The sequence below is a fragment of the Bacillus rossius genome, chromosome 11 (genome assembly GCF_032445375.1).
Source record: "Bacillus rossius redtenbacheri isolate Brsri chromosome 11, Brsri_v3, whole genome shotgun sequence".
In the NCBI taxonomy this organism is placed as follows: domain Eukaryota; kingdom Metazoa; phylum Arthropoda; class Insecta; order Phasmatodea; family Bacillidae; genus Bacillus; species Bacillus rossius.
The window spans coordinates 28,422,957-28,446,692 of NC_086338.1; the positions used below are offsets into that span (position 1 = coordinate 28,422,957).

The 23,736-nt window shown below is 35.0% G+C and overlaps 1 protein-coding gene across 12 annotated transcripts in view; it reads left to right on the forward strand.

The window, feature by feature from the left end:
• The window catches only part of LOC134536741 (gastrula zinc finger protein XlCGF8.2DB-like), a 57,871-nt gene that overhangs the window by 14,062 nt on the left and 20,073 nt on the right, over nucleotides 1–23,736 (forward strand). For 4 of the 12 annotated variants that reach the window (XM_063376644.1, XM_063376643.1, XM_063376646.1 and 1 more), the window contains 4 exons: nucleotides 1,696–1,809; nucleotides 2,591–2,773; nucleotides 5,456–5,534; nucleotides 8,782–10,042. In XM_063376644.1, coding sequence (XP_063232714.1) covers nucleotides 1,699–1,809; nucleotides 2,591–2,773; nucleotides 5,456–5,534; nucleotides 8,782–9,536 — 1,128 coding nt within the window. In that variant the 5' untranslated portion in view covers nucleotides 1,696–1,698 and the 3' untranslated portion in view covers nucleotides 9,537–10,042. Of the gene's footprint in view, nucleotides 1–1,695; nucleotides 1,810–2,590; nucleotides 2,774–5,455; nucleotides 5,535–8,781; nucleotides 10,043–10,068; nucleotides 10,097–13,301; nucleotides 13,755–22,508; nucleotides 22,795–23,736 lie in introns of those variants that run through there. The other 8 variants (XM_063376642.1, XM_063376640.1, XM_063376639.1 and 5 more) reach the window with 6 other exon arrangements.

The following is a 23,736-nucleotide window of genomic DNA, read 5'->3' on the forward strand; positions in this document are numbered from 1 at the left end:
TTGCATGGATGTTTTTAATAGTAAAATGAGTCATACACCTTTATATTAGCTCTTTTTCATAAAAAAAATTTTTAACAATTGAACCTATTTGAGTGGTGTTTAGTTTTGTCAGCTGTTTTTAATGTAGGTTTATTTCTATGTTGTTTGATATTTATACAAACTTTTAACAGTTATTTTTATTTTGCACTGTGATCATGCATGGGTCACGAGTCAGTCCCTTGCTTTTAGACCAGCGAGTATCGACGGCAGTGCCGTAGTGCAGGTGGTCAGGGTCTCTCGTGCTCCATCTGACTGCGCTCCTCTCCTGTCCCCCGCTGCAGGAGGGGCGACAGGGTGACACAGGACCGGGAGTTTTCAGAAACACCAGAAACACACTACAGCTACACATTCGTAACGTATATCACCAGGAACCATTCAATTTTGCCAGACCTCTATACACCATTTTAAATGATGTACATGTTATTGCAAATCACAAATCACAAATCACATCAGCGCAGCTAAATGAAGACCTGACTGGAATATTTGCAAAAAAAAAAAATACTCTTCAAAAAAAATTAATTCTAAAAATGTTTATAGGTGTTTTGAATTTAGTTGTACGTTTGAATTTAGGTAGAGTGTCTGTATTGAAGAAAACGTTTTGTGGAACGTATAAGATATGTTTATTGTTTCCAAGTAAAACAAAACTGCCCACCATCACATGATGCACACAGTTTCTGTTTCAACAACATAAATGTTATTCCCTCCTAGAAAACCAACTGTTTGTTAATTTTGATGATGCCAAAAAATTCTCTGAATTTTTATTTAAATCACATCTCGTAAATAAGTTTCTTGACCTTGGCTAAAAATCAGTAAAGCCCCATCGTGGTATGATCACCGATGACTTGTGGCCGCTAAATCTCTGTCCACAAAATCAGTTTTTCACAGATCAATCGGACATAACAGTGCCCACAATGGCTCGCTCCTCTGTCAGTCCTCCTACAGCTATCTCTCACACGCTGCTACACCATCTCAAACTCTCGCTAGTTGCATCCAACTCGCTACCGAAGAGGCTCTTGAGACACTCTCGCAGGTGCTCGCCAGGCCTTCAGTCGCCAAGCAATCGTTCAGATGTCGCCGCACAAGGAACTGCGACTATCACTCCCTGATGGGCAGACGTCCCTGACCTGATGACGCAAGCCTCGCCCATCCCCCAAGGCGATGGCGTCCCAGTACTCCTGAGGGAAAACCGACCCCACACTCTATGGGTGAAGCATGGGGGGGGGGGGGGGGGGGCAGTGTTTGACATGCTGCTAATGGCCAGGTGGCATGCACCTCTTTCTTTGGGTGAGGGTCAGGCCTGTGAACCTTGAACAGCTGGGGAACAATATAATATTTATCAGTTCCAAGAATGGCGGCATACTCGGTAAAACCTTGGAAGTAAATTAACATAATCCACCAGTAGATTTTTGATGTCACTTCATGCTGCTAAAAAAAAAAAATATTTTTAGAGAATTGTTGCTGTTTCAAGATGGAGAAAATGTTTGGACCTCAGATGCAGAAACACATTTTTTTGTCTCATCTGTTCTGTTTAGTTTAGAGGATATTGTGTGTTTCTAGAAGCTGGTTGTGTTCAGTTACATAGGTGTTCCTTTAACTGAAAAACTGTTCATTTTACTAAAAATATAAATAAAATAAAAAGATTTCCAATTTTTACAGGCAATGGATTGGTGGAGCAAGGACGCTTTTGGCAACGTGTGTTGGAATACAGGACTTGAAAAATCGGGCAGAACTGTTTACCCGATTATTAAACAAGAAATTAACGAGCTGGTGGTAAGTTGTTGTTGTTCTTCGCTTGTGATCATGGCCTACTGATTTCCTGTGACATCTGCTTTAATAGATGCATGAAATAGGCATCTACACACTCGAATATTGAATTGTAGTGAATTGTGTTACCGGAGCAATGACGCCATGCATTGGTGGGGAAAATACAGTCTTGGGAAAACATCTTAGGCATTAGAGAGTTGGTCTGTTTACTGTGAGAACTAAAACTACTGTAGGTAGCTATAATTTTCCTACTGATTTCCTTGATCACTGTAAGCACAGTTTAAATACTATTGGCTGTATAATCGTTGTGTGTGATGTTCAGCGTTATTTTATCTAAGGAAGTTTATTTTACATGAGAAACTGAACATGATCGAGTTCATGTCTAGCACTAAATTATTGACAAACACATCATAAACTGGTACACTGAACTTGAAGAAATCCAAAGATTCAAAAGAAAACTCGAGCTAACCGTGACAATCAAATAAGAACTCATAGAGAAGATGGAGCTCATGTGCGATACGTCCATTGGCTTACTACTCCCGGCCGCTGCAGTTTCCTCTGTAAAATACAGTCCTTTTGAAACTGTTTCTACAGTGAAAACACTTCACTCCATCTAATGTATTGGGTGCTCTGCAAAAATCAGCTGTACAAATGTCTGCTTCATGCAGTAGCCATGTAATAAGTCAAACACGGCCACCCTTTGGCACTAGTGTTGTTGAATTAGTAACCATATTGTTTTACATTCTTGTGTTGGTACTATTCTATGTGGGTTTTTTTTTTTTTTCAGGAGGATATTTATAGTCATGAAGTTAAAAATAATGTTCAGAATGGCTGTAAGTATGAACATGATAGTGATGTTGACAGAAATGACAGTAGCCATGAAGATACAAGTAATGGAAGAGTCATAGTTCACAGCACTGATTCATCCATGGCAACATATGATTTTGCGTTTGTTAACATTAAAACGGAGGTAAGATAATAATGTGTGAATTATAATTTTCTGTCGAGTACTGTAAATATGTTAGGCAAAATAAAAATCACGTCTCTTGTTCAGTTTATGTAAACTCAGGGATGTGTAACCAAGCCATGTTAATTCAAATGTTTTGATATTATTTAGTAGAATGGCTATTTCTGTAGGTTATCACATTCCATCTTGTGAGTTTGTAGTTTAGAACAAATTTTGTCACCAGATGTTAACTGAACTTTATTTTTGAGTGATATAATGTCACAGCACTGATCATAATCTGAACACTTGTTTGATTTTTACTGGTATTAAAAACTCGGCAAATATTTGGCAACAAAATAAAAAATGTGCCAGATATAGGTAATGAATTTGCAGGAAAAGCCCTTTAGAACAGCTATTACAATAAAATGAATAACCAATATGGCATATTCAACGGTGGTATTTCTCAGTGCAGGTGGTTCAGCTGCCATTTTTTCAATGATTAAAAATCACTTTAGCTGTTTCATCTTGATGAGATATTATGTGTTAGTGCGTCTCAGGATCAATTTGTCTCATATGTTATACAGAACAGAATCCCTCACCATTTTATGAAGAAGTAATTTTTGTTTGTGATTTTTCATAAATATTTATAATTGAATTAACTGGTATTTACATTTTGCACTGCTGCTACTGAGCGTGTGTGTTTCTGTGTGTGTGTGTGTGTTTGTGTATTAATTTAAAGCTTTTAAGATATTTTCTTGTTAAATTATTATATTTGTGACAAGTGGTAAACAAATATGATTTCACATTTGATTTAAGGGTGGGTCATTGAGAATATATTGGCCCCTGTTCGTGTGTGTAGAGGTTTGCAGCATCTAGCATTAAACATTAAAGTAGCCTAAAGATTACTTTATTGGGTTTTTACTCCTGAACTATATTGGTACCTCTTGAAAACACTTAGTACAACATTCGTGCTGACTCAGTCTCATTGTAATTGTTTGGACTCAAGTATTAGTAGCTCACGAACTAACATCATTGGTAGGAGAGACACCTACTCTTAACATTATATTCAATGGGAATTTTGTTTATGATATTATGCGTAGATATGTTTATTTTCTTCAACTTCTTTTGCGGATAATGATTTTTCATTTATTTAGGAGTTTAATAGGTATTTTATGCTAAATAATGCCTTGTAATATTGCCACATTTGTCAATTATATATGAAGTGGCTATAATGCAGAACTCAGAAAAGATCATTTCTCTTATAAGAAAGCATGAATTAAATACCAAGTGCTCATGTAATTGAAGATGAATTTTATTTTGGACATTTTAATTTTCAAGCAAAATTAATTCTTTGAAATAGGAATTTTAAAAAAATCCAGTTATTTTATTATATGTAAATAAAGCTCTTGAATATAAAAGTTTCAGTTATAAGTATATCCATTGGCATTTAGGTTATGACTGCTAAACAAAACAAGTATATTCTTACTTGAGTATGTGATTGACAAATTGGCTCTGTTTTATGGATGGTTGTGAAATGTAGGATTTTCATTTTTTTAAAAATTGCATGTTGTTGCATTGCTTCTAACAATGATTTCGTAGACATTTTTTCTGAAATATTGTTTTTACACTATATGAAATTTCAGACAAAACCGTTTGCCTCGTTGTTACTAAATATTATATTTAAATTATAACTAAAACAAGGCTCTACAAATCTCAGAGGCCAAGTCACCAGGGTACCTAACTTTTTCTGCCTGGAGACTAATTTCTGCTAATATATCAAGATATCATAGCCTATAAATAACTGCATATACAGTGATTTCGAAAACATCAGGAAATTTTTGTTGTACAGATGTGACAGGGACCAAAAAACCTTGAGGCTATTTAAACTAGTGTGTGTGTATATTTATATGTGGCGCACAGAACCTTATGAACTCAGATAAATACAATACTTCCTATAAATTGGTTGTCAGTTTCCTCCACCGCACACTTCACTCACTGTGAGTGCAGCACCCGTGCGCCCCAAGTGCTTGGCTACCTGTCATGCTTACAACTAGACGACAGCGCAGCCTGAGAACAGACGAGCGTGGCGGGCGCGGCATTGCATCGACACACTCTACTTTTCTTTACTGTCTGCTGGACCAGGTGTGATGAACAGTCTGAATGAGCATGGGACTAAGACTGGCTCCCAGATCTTGTGTCTGGCTCCTAAACTTTATACATTAAAAAAAGCTTTGATTTGAAAAGAAAAAAAAAAATATATATATAGAAAATTTTTGACCTCTCAGAAGCTCTCCGTAAACATTTAATCACCGATTGTAATGGAAATAAAGAGTGCAAAATTTTTGATTGGATTTAATAACTTTTCGTAGAAGCAAACTTGCTGTTATGCTAACATTATTCTGTTAATTTTTGTTCGTGGAACTTAAAATTAAACATGGTAATAAGTAAATCATAAAAGATAATTAAGAAATATAATGCAGTGATAATCATTCAAAAAAATTTTCTTTTCTTAACATAATCCCTCCTAATAATTTTGCACAAATTCCGTCATATCAGTGCCCCATGTGTATGAATGCTACCTAGTCAATATGAATTGAGTTATCGTAAAATATATCATATGTTTGCGACTTGATGACTTATGGTAATTCAAGGAGTGATAAGTGTTGATGGTTCCTATCATCGTCTGTGTATCTATTCCAAATGCAGGTAGCTGAGCAAAGTGAGAATGAAGACTTGACAATCAATGAAGAACAAATTGGTTATGAACCATCAGAAAAAATTAATGGTAAGTATGACATATTTATTCCTAACCTACGCGTATCTTTCTAACTTACTCTAACCTCATGTAACTGAAACTTGGCATGGCTTGTTACTGACTTTCACTGACTGTTTCCGGGTGCATTGCAACGTTTTTTTGTGTTCAGCACTCTTGACGGGAGTAGTGCATATCACCAGATTGCCATTGAAAAAGAAGATAAACTTGGAAACCTGAAAAATTTGTTATCATGATAAACTCGAAAAATAATTCAATTTCTGAAGTTTAAAAGTGATTTTCTAATTTTTTTATCATCTCTTACACGAATACCTTCAAATATAGGCTCTCATTTTACAAATGTTATGTTTAATAAATTTCTTGGTAAAAGTATCTCAAAAACGGTGTGTTGTAGAGAATATATGTATAGAATAATACTTGTTGCAATTTTAACAATGAAAAAAAAAGTTCTCTATTAAAATTTTCATATCCTTAACCATTTTAATTTTATTGACAAATCGTCATATGCACTGTTGGGCGACTGTTTTATCTTCTTCTGCTGTAACTCCAAGCCCTTTCACCCACCACTGTCAGCTGCGAGAAGAGCTTAGTTGAAAAACTGCATGCACTGCATCAAGTACGCCACTTTTGACTGCCTTTTAAACTGGCAGGGATGTGAAAGTTGAGAGAAATAACACTATGGAGTGGAAGAGAGAGAGAGCACACCAACAGACTTTTCTAGGAAGGTCGCCCGCTTTTATTCTACAGCAGCTATTTCTTTTATTTATACCTGCCACTTCCTGTTTTTTTTAAAAAAAAAAAGCTGTGTAAATCTTCTACATTGATGAATGTGGCACCAGAAAAGTTAGTAAATACATGTAAACCATGAATAAATCAGAATTGAAGTACTGACTTTTGATGTCTAAATTTAACATTGACAGTTATGATTTTTCTGCACCTTAAGTTTTAAATGCACTAAGATAAGACATTTACAAAATAGAATTTATGTAAAGTTATTTGTTTGCAAAATGTTATGATTTTTTTTTTAAATTCTAAGTGATCAAACAAAAGTGAAAAAATAACCATGTAATAATAACACTACTTGTAAGAAAAAAATAACACCACTTTAAGAAAAAATAACCCCCTTTTTCAGGTGTGGATGACTGCTTGTAACAAATTTTATCAGTTTCAAATTATTCCTTTTGATGTCACGAATGAATGGTGTAGCTAGCTTTCAATGTATTATCTATTGTATTATTTAGACAGAAAATATAATTTTGCATTGATAATGTTATTGTGCATTGTAGTGATGAAGACAAAGATTTCTGAAGCTGTTCACAAGTATAATCTAACATTAAATGAAGAAAAATTTGCATATTCTGTTAAAAGCAATCTACCTGTTGGGATACTCAATAGATCAAGGTACCATCAAACGTGACCCTAAAAGACTCCAACCCCTCATGGATATGGTGAATATGGTCCCCCCCTCATAATACTCCATATTGGCACAGAAAAGTGTTTATGTTCATTCATTTCTCAAAATGGACCCCAAGATTTTCTGGAGAGTTTTACCCAGTAACACAGTAGTGTGAATCTGTATCTATCTCCATTGAAAGTGATGCAGTAGAAAGTGCTAATGGCAGCAATTCTCATTCAAGGAGGTATACCTGGTGCATTATGTTCTAAAACCCTGTCAAAGGTAAACAGAAACACTAATCAGAAGAAAAAGAAATATTGTCTACTGTGAAAGCTTAGAGTGAATGAAGGTATAAATATATATGAAGTTTTTAAAGCATATTACTGACCACAAACTTGTCTTTTAAGTTTGATAACCAGCAACCAGTACAGTTAAAAAATTTTAAAATTATGAACCACATTGCTTTGCTGTGTTCGGGTATGACATTGTCGATCCTTGTGGAAAGAATAATGCAGTTGCAGATTATTTTCTAGGAGATGTGCATCTTCATATGAGAGCAATACTTTGGCAGATCTTCACAACATACTATGAGACAATGATGTAACACACATGGCAAGGTGTTAGAACTTACCATACATACTCTATTGATATCATCTGCAAAATGTATTTCTCATGCCCATATTGTGTTGGATTGAAGGCAGTGTAAATATGAGCCTCTTGCAGATGAAGTGGAGCTAATTGAAGCCAAACCTGCATATGCATATGCACATGCTCAGCTTCCTAATGGAATGAAATCCACAGCTCTTTTGCATCATTGAGCTTTGAAGGAAAGTATTCTGATTTTGACAGTGAAAATCTGAATGAAGTCACTATGCAATTCTAATTTATTTTGTAATTTGATTTGCGTACAATTCCTTCAGCAGGAGCAGAACAAACAAAGATGGCACAATCAGCTTCAGTAAAAAATGCTGTTGCCGAAACTACCTGTTGAATAAACAACCAGTGTTATCTTGTTCTATGGAATGAAATCACTAGTTCAGTTAGGTATGTTTAATGCCTATTAAATCATTTTATGTATTACCTTACACCTTTTAACCTTTGAATGAACAACCAGTGTTATCTTATTATATAGTTCAATTAAATATGTTAAAGCGTAGTAAAATTGTTGGTTTTCTGTACACTTATATCCTATAAGCATTTAACCCTTACTTAGAAAAATTAATATTAATTTTTATATAAAAGAAGATATTTCAAATATATTAAACATTGAATAACTTTGTGAGAGGTGCTATGCTGTAAAACTTATTTTTTTTCCCTCCTCGCATTACAGTTTTGCCTCCTACAGGTCTGTCTCGTACCGTCTAAAGTTAACACTTGGAATTTGTTCCTGTATTACAGTTTTATTACTGAATCCTTGCTATCCTTTCTGAAAAACCGTCTATCTCGATTAAGGATATGCTTATATTTTCCTAGAGTAGTTCTGAGAAAGTTTGTGGGTTCTTGTGAGTAGAGTGTAGTAATCTTTCACACTTATGAAGATGTATGGAACAATGGTTTGTCCACTAACTAACGCCTGATTCTTCATTGAATAATACTCTGCACAATAGTTTATTGTATCTACTACTATAATCTTGGATTTTTTTTTAACCCTTAAACCTTTTAGTGCATAACTGCATGTAGCAAAACTTAACATTCACCTTCCTATATAATAATAATAATAATAATAATAATAATAATAATAATAATAATAATAATGTAAGTAAGTCACAGTTGTAAATATGTATAATCCATTATTCACTATCCTCAAAACACAAACTCTTTTGTGTTATTTCTGTGTTTTAAAATTTCATTCTCTTTTTCCAGTTTTGCCAGCAGTCCCAAATATGGATGAAAACTTCAAAAGTGGCAGTGTGGCATGTGTGAGGACAAACATGGATTCTGTCAAAAGTACTTTTGGGCAAATTTCTACAGCATATGTTCAATCAAGTTGTTCAGTTTGCAGTGCTAAATTTTCTCGGAAACATAGCCTGAAATTGCATATGCGTATACACACAGGTGAAAAACCATTTTCCTGTTTAAAATGCAGTGCAAAATTTTCTTTTAAAACTTCTTTGATTGTACACTTGCGTGCACATACAGGTGAGAAAAAATTTTCTTGTTCAGAATGCAGGAAAAAATTTTCTTCAAAAGGTAACTTAGAATCTCATATGCGAAGACATACTGGTGAGAAACCATTTTCCTGCTCAGTATGCAGTGCAAAATTTTCTCATAATCAGAGCCTTAAATTTCATATGCGTACACACACAGGTGAAAAACCATTTTCCTGTTTTGAATGCAGTAAAAAATTTTCTTTTAGAACTTCTTTGATGGTACATTTGCGTTCACACACAGGTGAGAAAAAATTTTCTTGTTCAGAATGCAGTAAAAAATTTTTTCTGAAAGGTAACTTAAAATCACATTTGCGAACACATACAGGTGAGAAACCATTTTCCTGTTCAGTATGCAGTGCAAACTTTTCTCAGAAATGTAACTTAAAATCACATATGCTAACACATGCGAGTGAGAAACTATTTTCCAGTTCAATATGTAGTTCAAAATTTCAGAAGAACCTCACTTAACTTTACATATACATTCATATACAGGTAAGAAACCATTTTTGTGTTCATTTTGCAGTGCACACCCATGAATGAAAAGCATTTTATTTTTATTTTTTTCATTTACAATGTACTGCAAAATTTTCTCAGAACCTTAATTGAATTTACATATGAAAACACATAAAGTGAGAAACCATTTCAATGTTAAGTTTGTAGTGCAGAATTTTTTAGGAACCTTTATTGAATTAATGTGTGTGTACACATACTGGTGAGAAATCATTTAAATGTTTACTATGCAGTGCAAAGTTTCCTCAGAGTTTTATCTTAAAATCACATACACTTACACTATTACAAGTGAAGTTGGCCAGGCGTGACACTACACAACGTAATAATTCATGACACTTTCGTGCTGCAGATAGGAGACAGTATCTTTTAAATTTTTAGGTTAATCTTTTTGTAATCGAAAACAAACATGAAAATTTGATTAAAATAAAAGTGTTTTATACTAATTAAATGAGTTAATTTTTAAACATGGTTTTTGATTTATTCTTCTCAGAAACATTATCGTCATTTTAAATACAACACATTCCCAATTATGGCTCAAGGTTCTTCACTGAATCAACATCTCCGGTAAGTCCACAGTTACCTTGTTAACCAGGTACAACAGATTGGGATATTTTCATCTCTCTCACAGTTACCATTGCCACAGGTCAATGCCGGTGCATGGGTTCAAATTAGTATTTATAAGAAGCAAACACTGGGGCCTAAATTTAATGAACGGCAAGAAATGCTAAAGCAAGCTATTTTTTGTAAATGTAATTGTATGTCCGGAAAAGCGATTCTGCAAATGCAAAGTTACATGTGCGACAAGTAGTGCGTAAATTTGAATTTCTTTCGCAACATGCACCGCTCACCGCACTGTACTTACTACTGTCAACACTGCGCCAATCGCCCAAAGCCAAACATGTAAAAGTAACACAACCAACCATTCACTGTGATGTACAACAAATTGCTGGTTACTTTTCCATTTGATTTAATCTAAACATCCGTGCCATGCTAGTCACCTGCTTACCGAGGAGCACTGGGCGTGATACGTCACGGCACTGCGATTGCACGTCATCTAAGCCACCTGGATGGTGCCCAGTTTGCAAAAAAAAAAAAAAAAAATATGGGTGAACTGTTCACACTTGTAACTTTGCAGGGATGCATTTTCGGTCATATTCATTAACTATAATTGCTTGTTTTGGTACCTGTCACCCATTAAATATACCCTATGGTTCGCAATACACCATGTTTGTATGTAATTTTTTTTTGTGTATAAATATATATAATACTGAATTAACGGCTCAGCCCCAACTAACAGGCGTAAAATTCTCTCTCTCAAGATCACATTTTTTGTGAGGTGCTGATGACGTGACCAAATGGGATGACAATCAAGTGACAACTAGTTGAGCAACGTGAGGATCTTCGTTTATGTAGAGTGAGGTGGTCTAGTAGCCCAACTGACCAATCACTACACAGCAACTCTTCAGAATTTCAATTATATAAGTCTGGTAAATACAGCTAAGGTAACATGACTCCCTCGAGTGAAAATTGTACACTACTGTGTGGTGCTTTCTTATTGGTTGCAAAATACTTCCAATAAATATTATACTACATTTCTGTGCAGTCACGTGCATCATGCTGGGTTTTCCTGTGACCAAATCCAAGAAACATGTGCGACTTGGAAAGATAACCTTGGTAGAAGATAAACAATTTCACAATTGTGCCACTGCCGGGTAGCCAAACATTATGGTGGCGTCAGAAATAAAAACTAAAATATAGCACAATTAAAATATTAAAATGTAATTAATACAATTGTTAACATATCTGACAAACATAAAACCAAAAACTGGTATGTAAAATTAATTTTTACTCAGCCAAACACTAATAAAATTTTGACCTTATAAAACTGAGAATTAAAATAAATTATTAACTTGAAATATCTCAAAAACAACAATCTAGCTTACCTTTACAAACTTGGTAAAAAATTTGTAATAAAATATTTTGCAAAGGGATAGAGGGTTATTAGTACAGGAGAACAATACAGGACAGAAATAATTTTTCTCTTTAGCATACATGGCAACATTTTCTCATAAACCTAACCTAAATTCACAAATGCATATGCATACACGTAATAAACCATTTCAGTGTTGAATATGTAGTGTAAAATTTTGTCGGAAATACATTTTAATACTAAGCTTACACACAGAGGCTAGAGATAATTTTTCTGTAAGTTACACAGTGTAAAAAGTTCACACGTGCCTACACATAGATGTGAGAAACCATTTACATATTTTGTATTCAGTGCCAATTTTCTCTGAAATATGCTTCTCTTAAAATTATTTTCATTTCATACACAGTTGGCACGGCCGGTGCAAGGTAAATTGGCGCCCTAGGCGAAAAACCTTAATTTCCCCCCACCCGCCCCCGCCGAGCACCCCAAAAAAAATTGTCCTTGTCTCAAAATACATCACGTACATAAGCCTAAGATTTTGTCAACAATCAAATGAAATCAGGCTTCTGTTTTTTTTTTTTACTGTTTTACTTATTACAAATCATAAACAGGTCACTGTGGACTTTAAATAATTACTTATATCAATATAAACATTCCAAACTGTTACAAAAATCCATTTTCATCTAGTTTCAATAATCGTTCAACATATTATATGAGCTGTTATGTGTCGTGCTGCACCACCCCCAGCTACTTGGCGCCCTAGGCGGTTGCCTAGTTCACCTATATGGACGCGCCGGCCCTGACAGTTGGTATATTATTTTCATGTTTACTATAAAATTAAACATGTTCTTAAAATGATTTTAAATTTTGTATCCATAAATATGTCAATAACCATTTTTATTTTAAGTATGCTTTGTAAAAAAAAATTTTATTCAATCATAAAACATCAATTTTGCACACAACACACAGGGAAAGAAACCATTTTTGTGTTTGATATGCAGTATTAAATAATTTTTGAAGGTTCACTGAAATGAAGATATACAGGTGAAAAACCATTTCCATATTCTTTTTAGTGAAAAATATCACAGGAATTGTATTGATGATATACATCGTACAGATACGAATGAAAATTATTTTTGGTAATTGAATATCAAATTTAATATTTCACTTACAAACTTGTACAAACTAAGTGAAAATATTAAATTTTAGTTTGCCATGCAAAATGTTATGTACAAATGCTTAGGTGAGAATATCGTTTTCATTTTGAAAGGTTATTTTTAAGAAACATTTAAATTTAGATGTAAAAATTATGAGTGTGAGCAACTACGGTAAAATATAGGTTGAGCACAAATGACTAGTACACTATTAAAATCTCATAAAAACTAAATGGTGTGACCGATTTACCTGAAACTTTTTCAGTCAATAGAGAATCTCTGAAAAGTTTTTTTTTTTTTTTTTTTTAACGTGATAACGTCTTATAAATCGATGAACGCCGGCTGCACGCACGAAAAAGCAAATATCAAACAGGTTAAGGCGGGCTTTATAAAGCAGCAATTTAAAAAATTTGATTTATTTGTCCAATTTCATCATTTAAAAAAAAATCATTTTTACTTATTACTTTCCTGTTTGAGAACTAAAATTATTTTTTCTTGAACCTCGTTTTTCACTTTTAACATAGATTATGCTTGTTTACACTTCCTTATTTTTCTGCCAACTCAGAGGCCAATAATTTTGAAAAATTACATTCAGTATCTACAATTTTATATATGTACAAATTTAATTTCGGTTTACAGAAATGGCCGCCATGACATCAGAGCAATCGGTCATTGACTCCATCCTCAATCCTCAGCCTGACCTGGGCTCGGAGGAACCAAACTGTAGTACTCATGTTGTAATGCTATTAGAGCCTACTTCAATTTCAGTCATTTTAATAAAATTATGTTTACCTCCAAACTAGTTTGTTCAAATTAGTCTTGTATTGGTGTTTGTATACTATGTAAACAGGGTAGAGTTTAGTATAAATAATTTAATAATTGTTAGTTATGTTCTGTGCCTCATATGTTTATGCCCTTATGTATTCTTGATTAAAAAGTTAAAATGTGTAGTTTACAGGGTCCATAGCATAATTATGTGCACCAGTTGTCGAAAATGTAATGTAATGATACATACTTGTATATCTAAGAAAAATGATATTTTTTATTAATTTGCAATGAATGTGTAATTATTTTGACTTTTTTTTAAAATTTAATACAGTGCTATTTAAATAAATAACTTGTCCTCATAATGTTTTATTTCCATTTGTTCGAAGACATTTAATTATATACTAAGCTTACAATAATTTTTACTGTTTCTCAATTTTTCTTTATTATGCAATTTGAAAATGTAAATTTGGCAAGCAGCAATTACAATTTCTAAAACGTGAGTATAAATAACTATAAAACTACACCGACGACTTATATTTATTGTACTAGTATTCCTCGCTCCTAATCACTTAGACTCTGGTTGAAGTTCAATTAAGTACTTATACATTTGATTTCCGTATATAACATCTGTGGTCGTAATTTATGCACGCCTTTTCTCGACTTAAATGATCCAGGTTCAGATCTGAAGCGGTATTTTTCATGTGGTGACGTGTTGATGGTTTTTTAATTTTTTTTGGGAAGGGGGGGGGGGGGATTACTACTCTTCACATATCACTTTATCTAGCTACCTCTGAAATATAATTTTTTACCTATGACGATTACCCTACTCCCTACATATTTTCATTCCGACACTTCTTACTGGTTAGCAAAGGCGGTTCGTGGTAAAGGTCTGGACCCTTTCAGAGTTAAATTTTAATTATAGAAATATTAATCACAAAATATGTTATTTCGTGCTTGCCCGAATTGCAGTACATAAATACCTACAAGGAGGACTACCGGTGATGGTTGACATCACCCGTACGGATAGCATGAAGGTGCTCTCCATTTCATCAGACGTGACAGCCGTAAATTATACTTAGCCACAAGCTGCAGGTCAGCTTAAAAAAGAAAACCAAAATGCTTCAGCCCTATCCTCATGTATACATACTTACATGCATAATACATTCAAACAACTAAAATTAGTTTAATAAGCTGCAATATTTAGTGGACATATATTCAGGTACAAATATAAATTCATTGTATATAAAGGTCACCTTTTATATCCTTGTACAGAAAACTATAAATTTTCATCATATATCAAAAAATACTGCTTTACAACAGAAAGTCATGTAGTTAGATGTTCAGATGTCCAGATGTCCAATCATATAGCTGTGACAATGTGTAAAGCAAGAAAACCTGTAGAAGCGCAAAACTTTTATGGTACAGTATATAACTAAACATTTTTTTTTACGGGAAGGAAAATGGCATTCCTGGCCAACCTCACTGATTGTAGTGGTCGGCTGTGTACGAGAGTTTTTGTGTCATCTCGTGGATTAGCTTATTTAGTATAAGCATGCCAAACTAGTCGAATATGTAATAATAAATAACTAAAAACTTTATCTTGCGTAACTTGCAGAAGAGACCAAATCTGAGAGTTTCGCCACCAATCCACCGTGGTAAAACGTACAATATGTTAATCGTATATGTGAAGTATTCTTTATATTTGTTTACATATGTATGCACATAATTAATATTTATTATAATTCTGCTGGGTTGCACACGGTTACTTACGGGTTTAGAACTGAAATGTACCGAAAATAGTAATATTCATTCTCTTACGTGCTTTTAGGGTCGAACAGTCGAAGAAGTGTGGGGAGTATTGACAGAGAGCGGAAATCTTACTTCTCTCGAGGCAGGCAGTTGGCAGCTTTTCCCCTTCCCCTTTTCACGCTAGTCGAAGAACATGACACCCCACTGGGCGATAAGGAATTCTGAGAATAGCGCGTTCTTTTCTCCTACTCCATCACCAACCCCCACACCAATCCATCGCTCATCCGTACAGCTAGTGCTCTCTATCGAGGATTTTGGAACTACGTGTGTTGTGTTCTATCTCTGCGCGCTTGGGAGAAATTCAGGATCTTAGCCTTTTGGGCTTTGAATTGAAAAGACGTCCACTGTGTGTGAGGCGGTACCTCGATCTACGGATTCCGCACAGAGAACGAGAAGATACATGGCTACCGCAAATTTATGCAGCTTTGCAAGTTTTAAATCAAGGAAGTCTGGTTTTTACCATACGGACTGTAGGTAGTCGTGTTCCGCAGTTATTTTCACTACTGTGTCTGGTGAAAATCCGCCATTGTGCTGCGATACTTCCAGTCATTTATACAGCTACCATTCCAATCTACACTGTTAAGATGACACACCCATTTTAAAGAATTTTCAACCAATCCTGTGCGGAGCCAAGCTGAGTCGCCATCATCAATAGTTCTGCTGGGTAGAAGTTCTAGACTTTATTTCACAGCAAGATTTGGTGCATATCTTGAACTGGTTGGGGACAAGGCCAGAGGTCTTAGAAGAACTAAGTATTTAATTGCCTTCCCCTGAACTCAGTCGAGTATATTTTTTATCTAATTATCATGTGTAGAATCATGAAGCTGATTCATCTAGACTGAACATAACATTAACTTCAATCAGTTTCAATGGGTTGTCGTACACTAAAGAAATCTGCATAAATAGTTTTTAGAGCTAGCAGATATTTTGTTTTAAATGAGATTGTTTCATTTAAGTCAGTGGTTCCCAACCAGTGGTCCGCGGACCATCAGTGGTCCGCGAAAGCTAAAATATGGTCCGTGAAAGATTTCATACTTTGAATGAACGTGCGTCGGTGAACAAAAGCGAGCGCGCGCAGGCGACCGGGGGAAGGGCAAGCAACTGACTAAACATTATGGCGCAAGCCGGTCAGTCAATCGTACGTTTTCTTTTGTTTTGCTCAGCAGTGTTGTGTTAGTGATTTTGTTTAGCTGTTTAGTGGGTCAAGATCTGTAACTCCTCAATATTCTTATGGATATTTTGATAAAATATGAACAGGGTAAGTAGGCTACGCATTTTTCTCTGTTAATTTTTTTAAATAAAAACATGCAATTACAAAACAGAATGTGGACGTTAGTTTACGTATGATTCTTGTGTTTGTGTATTACAAATGTTCACAACAGTTAGGTACAGTTAGTTGAAAACCTAATTATATATAAAATAAAGCGATATGAAATTAAAAATTAAGATAGTAAAAGAATACTGGCCTCCCAAATTAAAAAGTGGAGCCAGTCACAAAAATTATTAAAAATATGCTATCATAAAATTGTTGAATTGTTATTATGCTGTTTTAGGTTTTTCATAACGAAAAAAAAACACTGTTAACTCTTTTAATGCCCAAGTCTGATAAATCGCCTTTTCTGTGTCGCGAAAAATTGGAGGATCGAAAAATCGGCCTGAATATTTTTTCTTTCAACGAAGCAAACCAATCCATTAAAAATAATATAACTTTTTCACGAGAACTTTAAAATTAAATAAATAAAAAATGCATTATATGTTTTATTTAATCTTAAAAAATGACAAAGAATAATTTTTTATAAGATGTAAAAAATTTATACTTCCATACTTTAAGGTAAAAAAGTTATTAAAGGTAAAAAAGTAATTAAAGGTAAAAAGTTACTAAAGGTAAAAAAGTTATTAATGTTTAACTCCAGATATGTAATTCATTTAAAAATGACTTGGGACTTTTAGTAGATATAACCGTCATAAAATTAGACAATTTGAGGCTGGCACCAAGAGGGTTAAGGGAAATTTAAGGTACCTACCAAGACGCGAGTTTTTAACGATTAGACAACATTATTTTTTAAATTGTGTAGTAAAGATTTAAGTTTGTAAAAAAAAAATTATAGCGAGGTTAGAATTTTTTGGAAGCCAGTTTATATTTATTTATTTAATAATTTATTTTATGAAATTTGAAAAAAAAATAGCTATATTATTTTTTATTCTTTTACTTGGCATGAAACATAATATAACCATAACAGTGTAGGAACATTCTATTGCATTTTGGTTTTGTTTTCAGAAAATGCAGCCTAAGAGAAAATATGATAATAGTTACATTACATTTGGATTTACTTCGATAGAAAGTAATGGAGAAATAAAACCACAATGTGTTATATGCGCAACTGTTCTCGCGAACGAAGCCTTGAAGCCAGCGAAATTAAAATGTCACCTCGAAACGACTCATCCAAATTTTTCTGACTGACCACCAGAGTTCTTTCAAGGAAAACTGGAGAATTTAAAAAAAAATTAAACCTGGGCCTAGTGGTACAAGATATGCATCATCTGAAAAAAAACATTAGTAGCATCGTTCGAGATATCGAAATTAATAGCACAATTAAAATTGTCTCACACAGTAGGAGAAACTCTTGTGAAACCTTGTTTGATCAAAGCCGTCGAAGAAGTTTTAGGGTTGAAAACAAAAAAAAAAAAATACAAGATATACATTTGTCGAACAACACGGTGAAATCTAGAATTGAACTCATGTCAGATGATATCGATGAGCAACTTGTTTCAAGAATTAAAATGTCGCCATTCTTCGCTTTGCAGTGCAATGAATCCACTGACATTTCTAATTGTGCTCATTTACTTGTTTTTGTCCGCTTTTAAGACGACGATAACATAATCAAAGAAGAACTGTTGTTTTCTTAGGAACTGGAAATGACATCAAGAGGTATCGACGTCATGAATATAATAAATGGATATTTCCAGAAATATGACATTATGTGGGAAAAGCTAGTCGGTTTCTGTGCGGATGGTGCTCCTGCGATGTTAGGATCACATTCCGGTCTAGCAACGTTAATCAAACAGAGGCAGGGGCGTAGCCAGGGGGGGGTTTTAGGGGTTCGAACCCCCCCCTTAGCACCAATCTTTAATTAATTTCTTATTCATCACTCAAACAAAATTTCATATTAAAATTAATAAAATTTTTACCATTACAATATTTAAATTTAAGCACCGAAAACTGCTAAAATAGCACTATTTTACACCTTAAAATCCAAATTTTCCCGGGGGAGGACCCCCGGACCCCCCGCTTTAATACGGGGGGAAGGGGGGGGGGGCATGCTTCTTAACACCCCCCATACGCTAATCCTGGCTACGCCACTGAACAGAGGAATCCGTCAACATTAACATTGCATTGTATCCTTCATCACCAGGTGTTAGCTTTCCAAGAGACTTCCTAAATGCCTTAATGATACAATGAAATTGGCCATAAAAGTAATAAATTTCATTAAAAGCAGTGCCTTAGATTCACGCCTTTTTAAAAAACTGTGCACTGAAATGGACTCCAACCATGAGAACCTCCTCTTTCACACAGAGGTTCTTTGGTTGTCGAAAGGCAATATGCTGGAAAGATTATACGAGATGAGAGGAGAGATTGAGTTGTTTCTAGGTGAGAAAAAAATGGAAGACTTACTAGTACAGTTTTCTGATTTGACATCCCAGATGCATTTGGCATATCTTGTGGATATTTTTACACACTTAAATAAGTTGAACTTGTAAATGCAAGGTTCAGGAAACAGACAATTAGAAGGCGTTGCAAATATTTTTAATTTTGAAGATAAACTTCGTGCTTTTATTTGCAAACTTAAGTTATGGATTAGTCAAGTTGGTGAGGGCAATTATAGTGCGTTTGAACATTGAAGGCACTCCTTGACGACAAAAAGTATGCCATGTTTAGGGAAAGCATACAAAAAAACAGCAAATGTCATTTGCAAATGTTGGTTGATGAATTCAACCGTTACTTCCCAGAATATAACAATACAGAAGCTAATGTGGACCAAAAACTGATACGCAACCCTTTTGGCACTAACGCTAGAGAAGTTGCAAAAGAAATCCAAGAAGAACTTATTGAATTACAAAATGACAGGAACTGTAAGGACGCTTTTGAATCTGATTCTTTGGCGACGTTTTGGTGTAAGAAAGAAATGTTATATACTAAAATTCGAGAAATTGCTTTGCGCTCTCTTATGCTTTTCTCAACAACTTATTTATGCGAACAAGGATTTTCTGCATTACTGTTCATTATAACAAATCCAGGAATCGACTGAAAGTAAGTGATGATATGCGTGTAGCTTTGAGCAAAAATATTACCCCAAGAATTCAAGGTCTTGTACAGAAGATGCAAGCTCAAAAATCTCATTGATGCAAACTGAATTATGTACTAAAAATATATGTTTTCAATCATAAAACTGTTAATTAATGTTTATTTTGGTTTTTTAGATTGCTTATGTTAAACGTTTCGGATAACATTGAACGATTAGGCTTAAAGTTTATTTTTAGATTGATACAGATTATTTTTTAACCTTGTGGTCCCTGCTTATAATAATTAAATTAAAGTGGTCCCTGATCAAAAAAAGGTTGGGAACCACTGATTTAAGTACATTAACTATAAATGTTAGTAGTGTGTAAGGATGTCCGATACTATCATCATCTTATGAGCTATATCAAAATAAAGAATAATAGTTGAAAAAAGAGTAAATGATTTTTTTATTTCAATAATTCTTTGGATGTGTTACGTCAGACCCACATTATTTATAAAAACAATATTAATGAGAATAAGTGTTTAATATTGGATTGTATTTGCAAACAGCCTCTAAGTCGGGCAAACATATTTATAGACATGTAAGAGGATAAGAATTAAAAAAAAAAAACATATATATGCATCCTTAGGTGTACACACACGAAATTCCACAAACCGATATTTTTTCCCGGTGTTCATATAAGTGATTATATACAGGTTAACGATGCATGCAGACAACTATGGCAGCGACATGCCTAAGAAATTTTAATTTTAAAAATGACTTGGAGCAGTTAGCAAATTCATAATTTTTGTGTGCCACTAATAGTGATTTTTTGCACAATTCTTAAATTTGAATTTTTAATTATTCCTCTAAACACTAATTTTATAGCCTTCAAATTCTTGTATAGCTTCCACAGTGGAAGTACAGTGTTCAACAAGGAAAGAAGAGGAACACTGAATAACTCCCAACATTGTCTGCAGACAGGTTTTTGAAGTAAGCGATGGTGCTACTTCCTTCTTCTTGTTGAAAGAATTCAATTAAATCCTCCACATACTCTGCAACATATTTTGCAGACCCAAACCAAGAATTCCACCTGGTCATGACCGAAATTGGGAACAAGACTGCCTTCTTTTCGTCTTCTGAATACTTTTCTTTTAAAAATGAGAGGTACCTATGTTTATGTTTATGTGCATTCAGAAAATAATTTTTTTGTGTTCTGAATGCACTGATTGAGCTCACCTAACTCAGCACTCCATAAGCTGGCCACAAGATTCAGCTTATGTGCCCAGCACTGAATATGGACCATCTCTGAAAATATGGCCTTCAAAGAAGAGACACATTTTGTCATGTACCGTGCTGAGTCAGTAACAACACCTACCACATCTTCGTAATTTATACCGAACTCGGTAACAGTATATAAAATGGCCCTTGAACATTCTGCACCTGTTGCACTTGGAAGTTCCTCAACTGCTCCCACAAACACATTCTGCTGGGAGCCAGATGACAAAACTTTAATCAAAATAATGAAGATGCACCTTCCAGCCCTGCCCGTTGTTTCGTCACACATCAACCCATTTTTTTTTGTTCTGAACGAAACTTTTTATTTCATCTTTCTTCTCAGCATTCAGTTTGGGAAGATATGTTTCCCTCAAAGTATTAGCAACTGGAAGATCGCCAGAGCCTGCAATCAACAGTAGCACAAGATAAGCAAGACTATGAATTTTAAGTCTAGAAATGTGATCAAAAAATCTCCTATTTGAGGTTAGGCCTAGATTCAACAGCTTACACAATGAAAAACAAAATATTTCTCTCAGCAGAAAATATGTAAGTAAGTAGTGTTATTTTATGCTAAACTCACCTTGAACATATTTTTCTAACCATTTCCTCATGCAAAGATTGTCAGCTTTTTGCAAGGGAATGTTTGATGCTACCATCATTTCGACAAAATCATACACAAATTCATGTTTGTGTTTCTGCAAACTGGTTACGTTTTGAAGTGATTCGCTGATAGAAACTTGTTTGGAAGATGATGCAGGTTCACGACTTATTTTTTTTGTGTTTATCATTAGACACGTGTTTTGTGCACGTATCTTTGCGCACCCAGTCCACGCGCACGTTACAAAACCCACACATCATTATTTCATCTTTTAAATCAAAAAAGTAAAATCCATCACTTTTAAACTCCCTTTCACAATCCTTTATAGAAATAATCTTCTGCATTTTCTGGCTTCAAGCAACGCACAACTATACTAATGTTAGTTAGCCTCTCGCTCCGAGAATCACCTGATTGTATTGATAGGAACTGAATTGTGCTTCGGCAATGCTAATTGCCTAATGTTTACCATATCCTAATACAATATTTGACTAGATCCTTAAATGGCTTTAATGCATACCAATGATTCTTTGAATTTTTCTTAACCTGAAATATTCATGATGATAGGTTAGGATGCTCTAGAATTCGTACTTTAAAAAAAAAAATACATTTGTGCATCATGAAATATGAAGTATTTTGAGAAAATGACTAGCCCACATACGTAATATACTTTTTCAAAAGTGTAATTTTCCTAAACCGGAAGTTGATAAAATTAAGTTTTTTTTTTTCTGTATTGATTGAAATACTTCTATCTCATTCGAAAATTATACACACATCAATAGCAAATTTATGGCAACAGAAAAAGTGAAGCGAAAGCTATTCAAATTTCGCGCGCATTTGGAAATAGTTACGTACCTTGCCGCTGGGACTATACGAGCGCACTGCGATCGGCAGCGGAATCTTTGGGCGCAGAGCTAAACATTGAGTTGCCGATCCATAGACAAGAGATGCCGATCTTTCCCGAAGGGCACAATGATCGTTGCTGAATAGTACGTGATTAAAAATCTACGTTGTTAAAGTGACTATACTAGTCAGTGATGTCCCGTAAAAGTTACTGTGAGAGCTATTTTAAACGCACTCTATCATAAACTAAAGCTTTTCAATAAATAACTGTTACATAAACACACATGGCTCATAAATTACCGGTAATTACATAAACGGTAATCTAAAGTAGGTACGTGATTACATCCTGCCACATTTTTCGTGCACTAACTTGATCACGGCAGTTTTACTCGATTTTTGGTGTTTGTTTCATAATTCTTGCATACACGCTATACTGGTATACGGTACGAGATCTTTGGGATTTGTACGAATGTTTATACCATGGTTTATACTAAGTAGTACCAGAAATGCACACCAAAATTTTCGCAGTAAAAAAAGGGAAGCGGAGAGATTATTACGGGTACGGAAGTAAACAAATATGCACTGTATTTCCCCACAACAGTTAACAACGGAAGTAGCATTATTTTTAGTAGTAATAACAGTAGAAGTTGTGCTGCGACAGCTCGTTAAAAGTAAACGAGTTAAACAAATAAGCTTTAATTTAGTTTTCGAAGTAATATGCGGCGCACCTGGCAGAGGACTTGGAGAAACTGGAGTGCTGGTCGAAAGAAAATGAAATGTGAATAAACGTAGGGAAAACAAAGGTGGTGCGGTTCACGAGGAAGAGAAGGGTGGAGGGTAAAGTGTACTACTGGAAGGGACAGGTGATCCAGGAAGCTGAGGATTATAAGTACCTGGGAGTGATCCTGCAGAGCGACTTGGGGTGGGGAAAGCAGATCAAGAAGGCGGTGAAGAAGGGCAGGAGGGGGTTGCGGCTGCTTAGCAGGACACTGAAAGGGACAGGTAGGAAAGTTAAAGAAAAGGTGTACGCGACATTGGTAAGGCCAGTGTTGGAATATGCCGCGGCGGTGTGGGACCCCTATGTGAAGAAAGAAATTGAGTTGGAGAGGGTGCAGCGCAAGGCAGCGAGATGGGTGACAAATATGTGGAGGAGAAGGGAAGGCAAAGGCAGGATGGGGGAAACACACAGATCATCGGTGAGGATAAAAGAGCTGGGGTGGGACACACTGCAAAAAAGGAGGAAAGTAGAAAGGCTAGTGAGAATGCATAAAGTAATTCAGGGGGGGGGGGGGGGGAAAGCTGGGAGCTAAGTTGAACAGAGGGCTGTATCGAGGAAGGAGGGATCATGAGTGGAAGATTCAGAGGGAATGGAGACGGACAGAGAGAGGAAGACAGGTATTCCTTGTGAGGACGGGGCTAGAGTGGAACGAGCTTGAGGGGAGGACTTACGAAGGAGGCTCCAGAGGGGGGGGGGGGGAGTGAGGGTAGTTGGGGGGTGGAA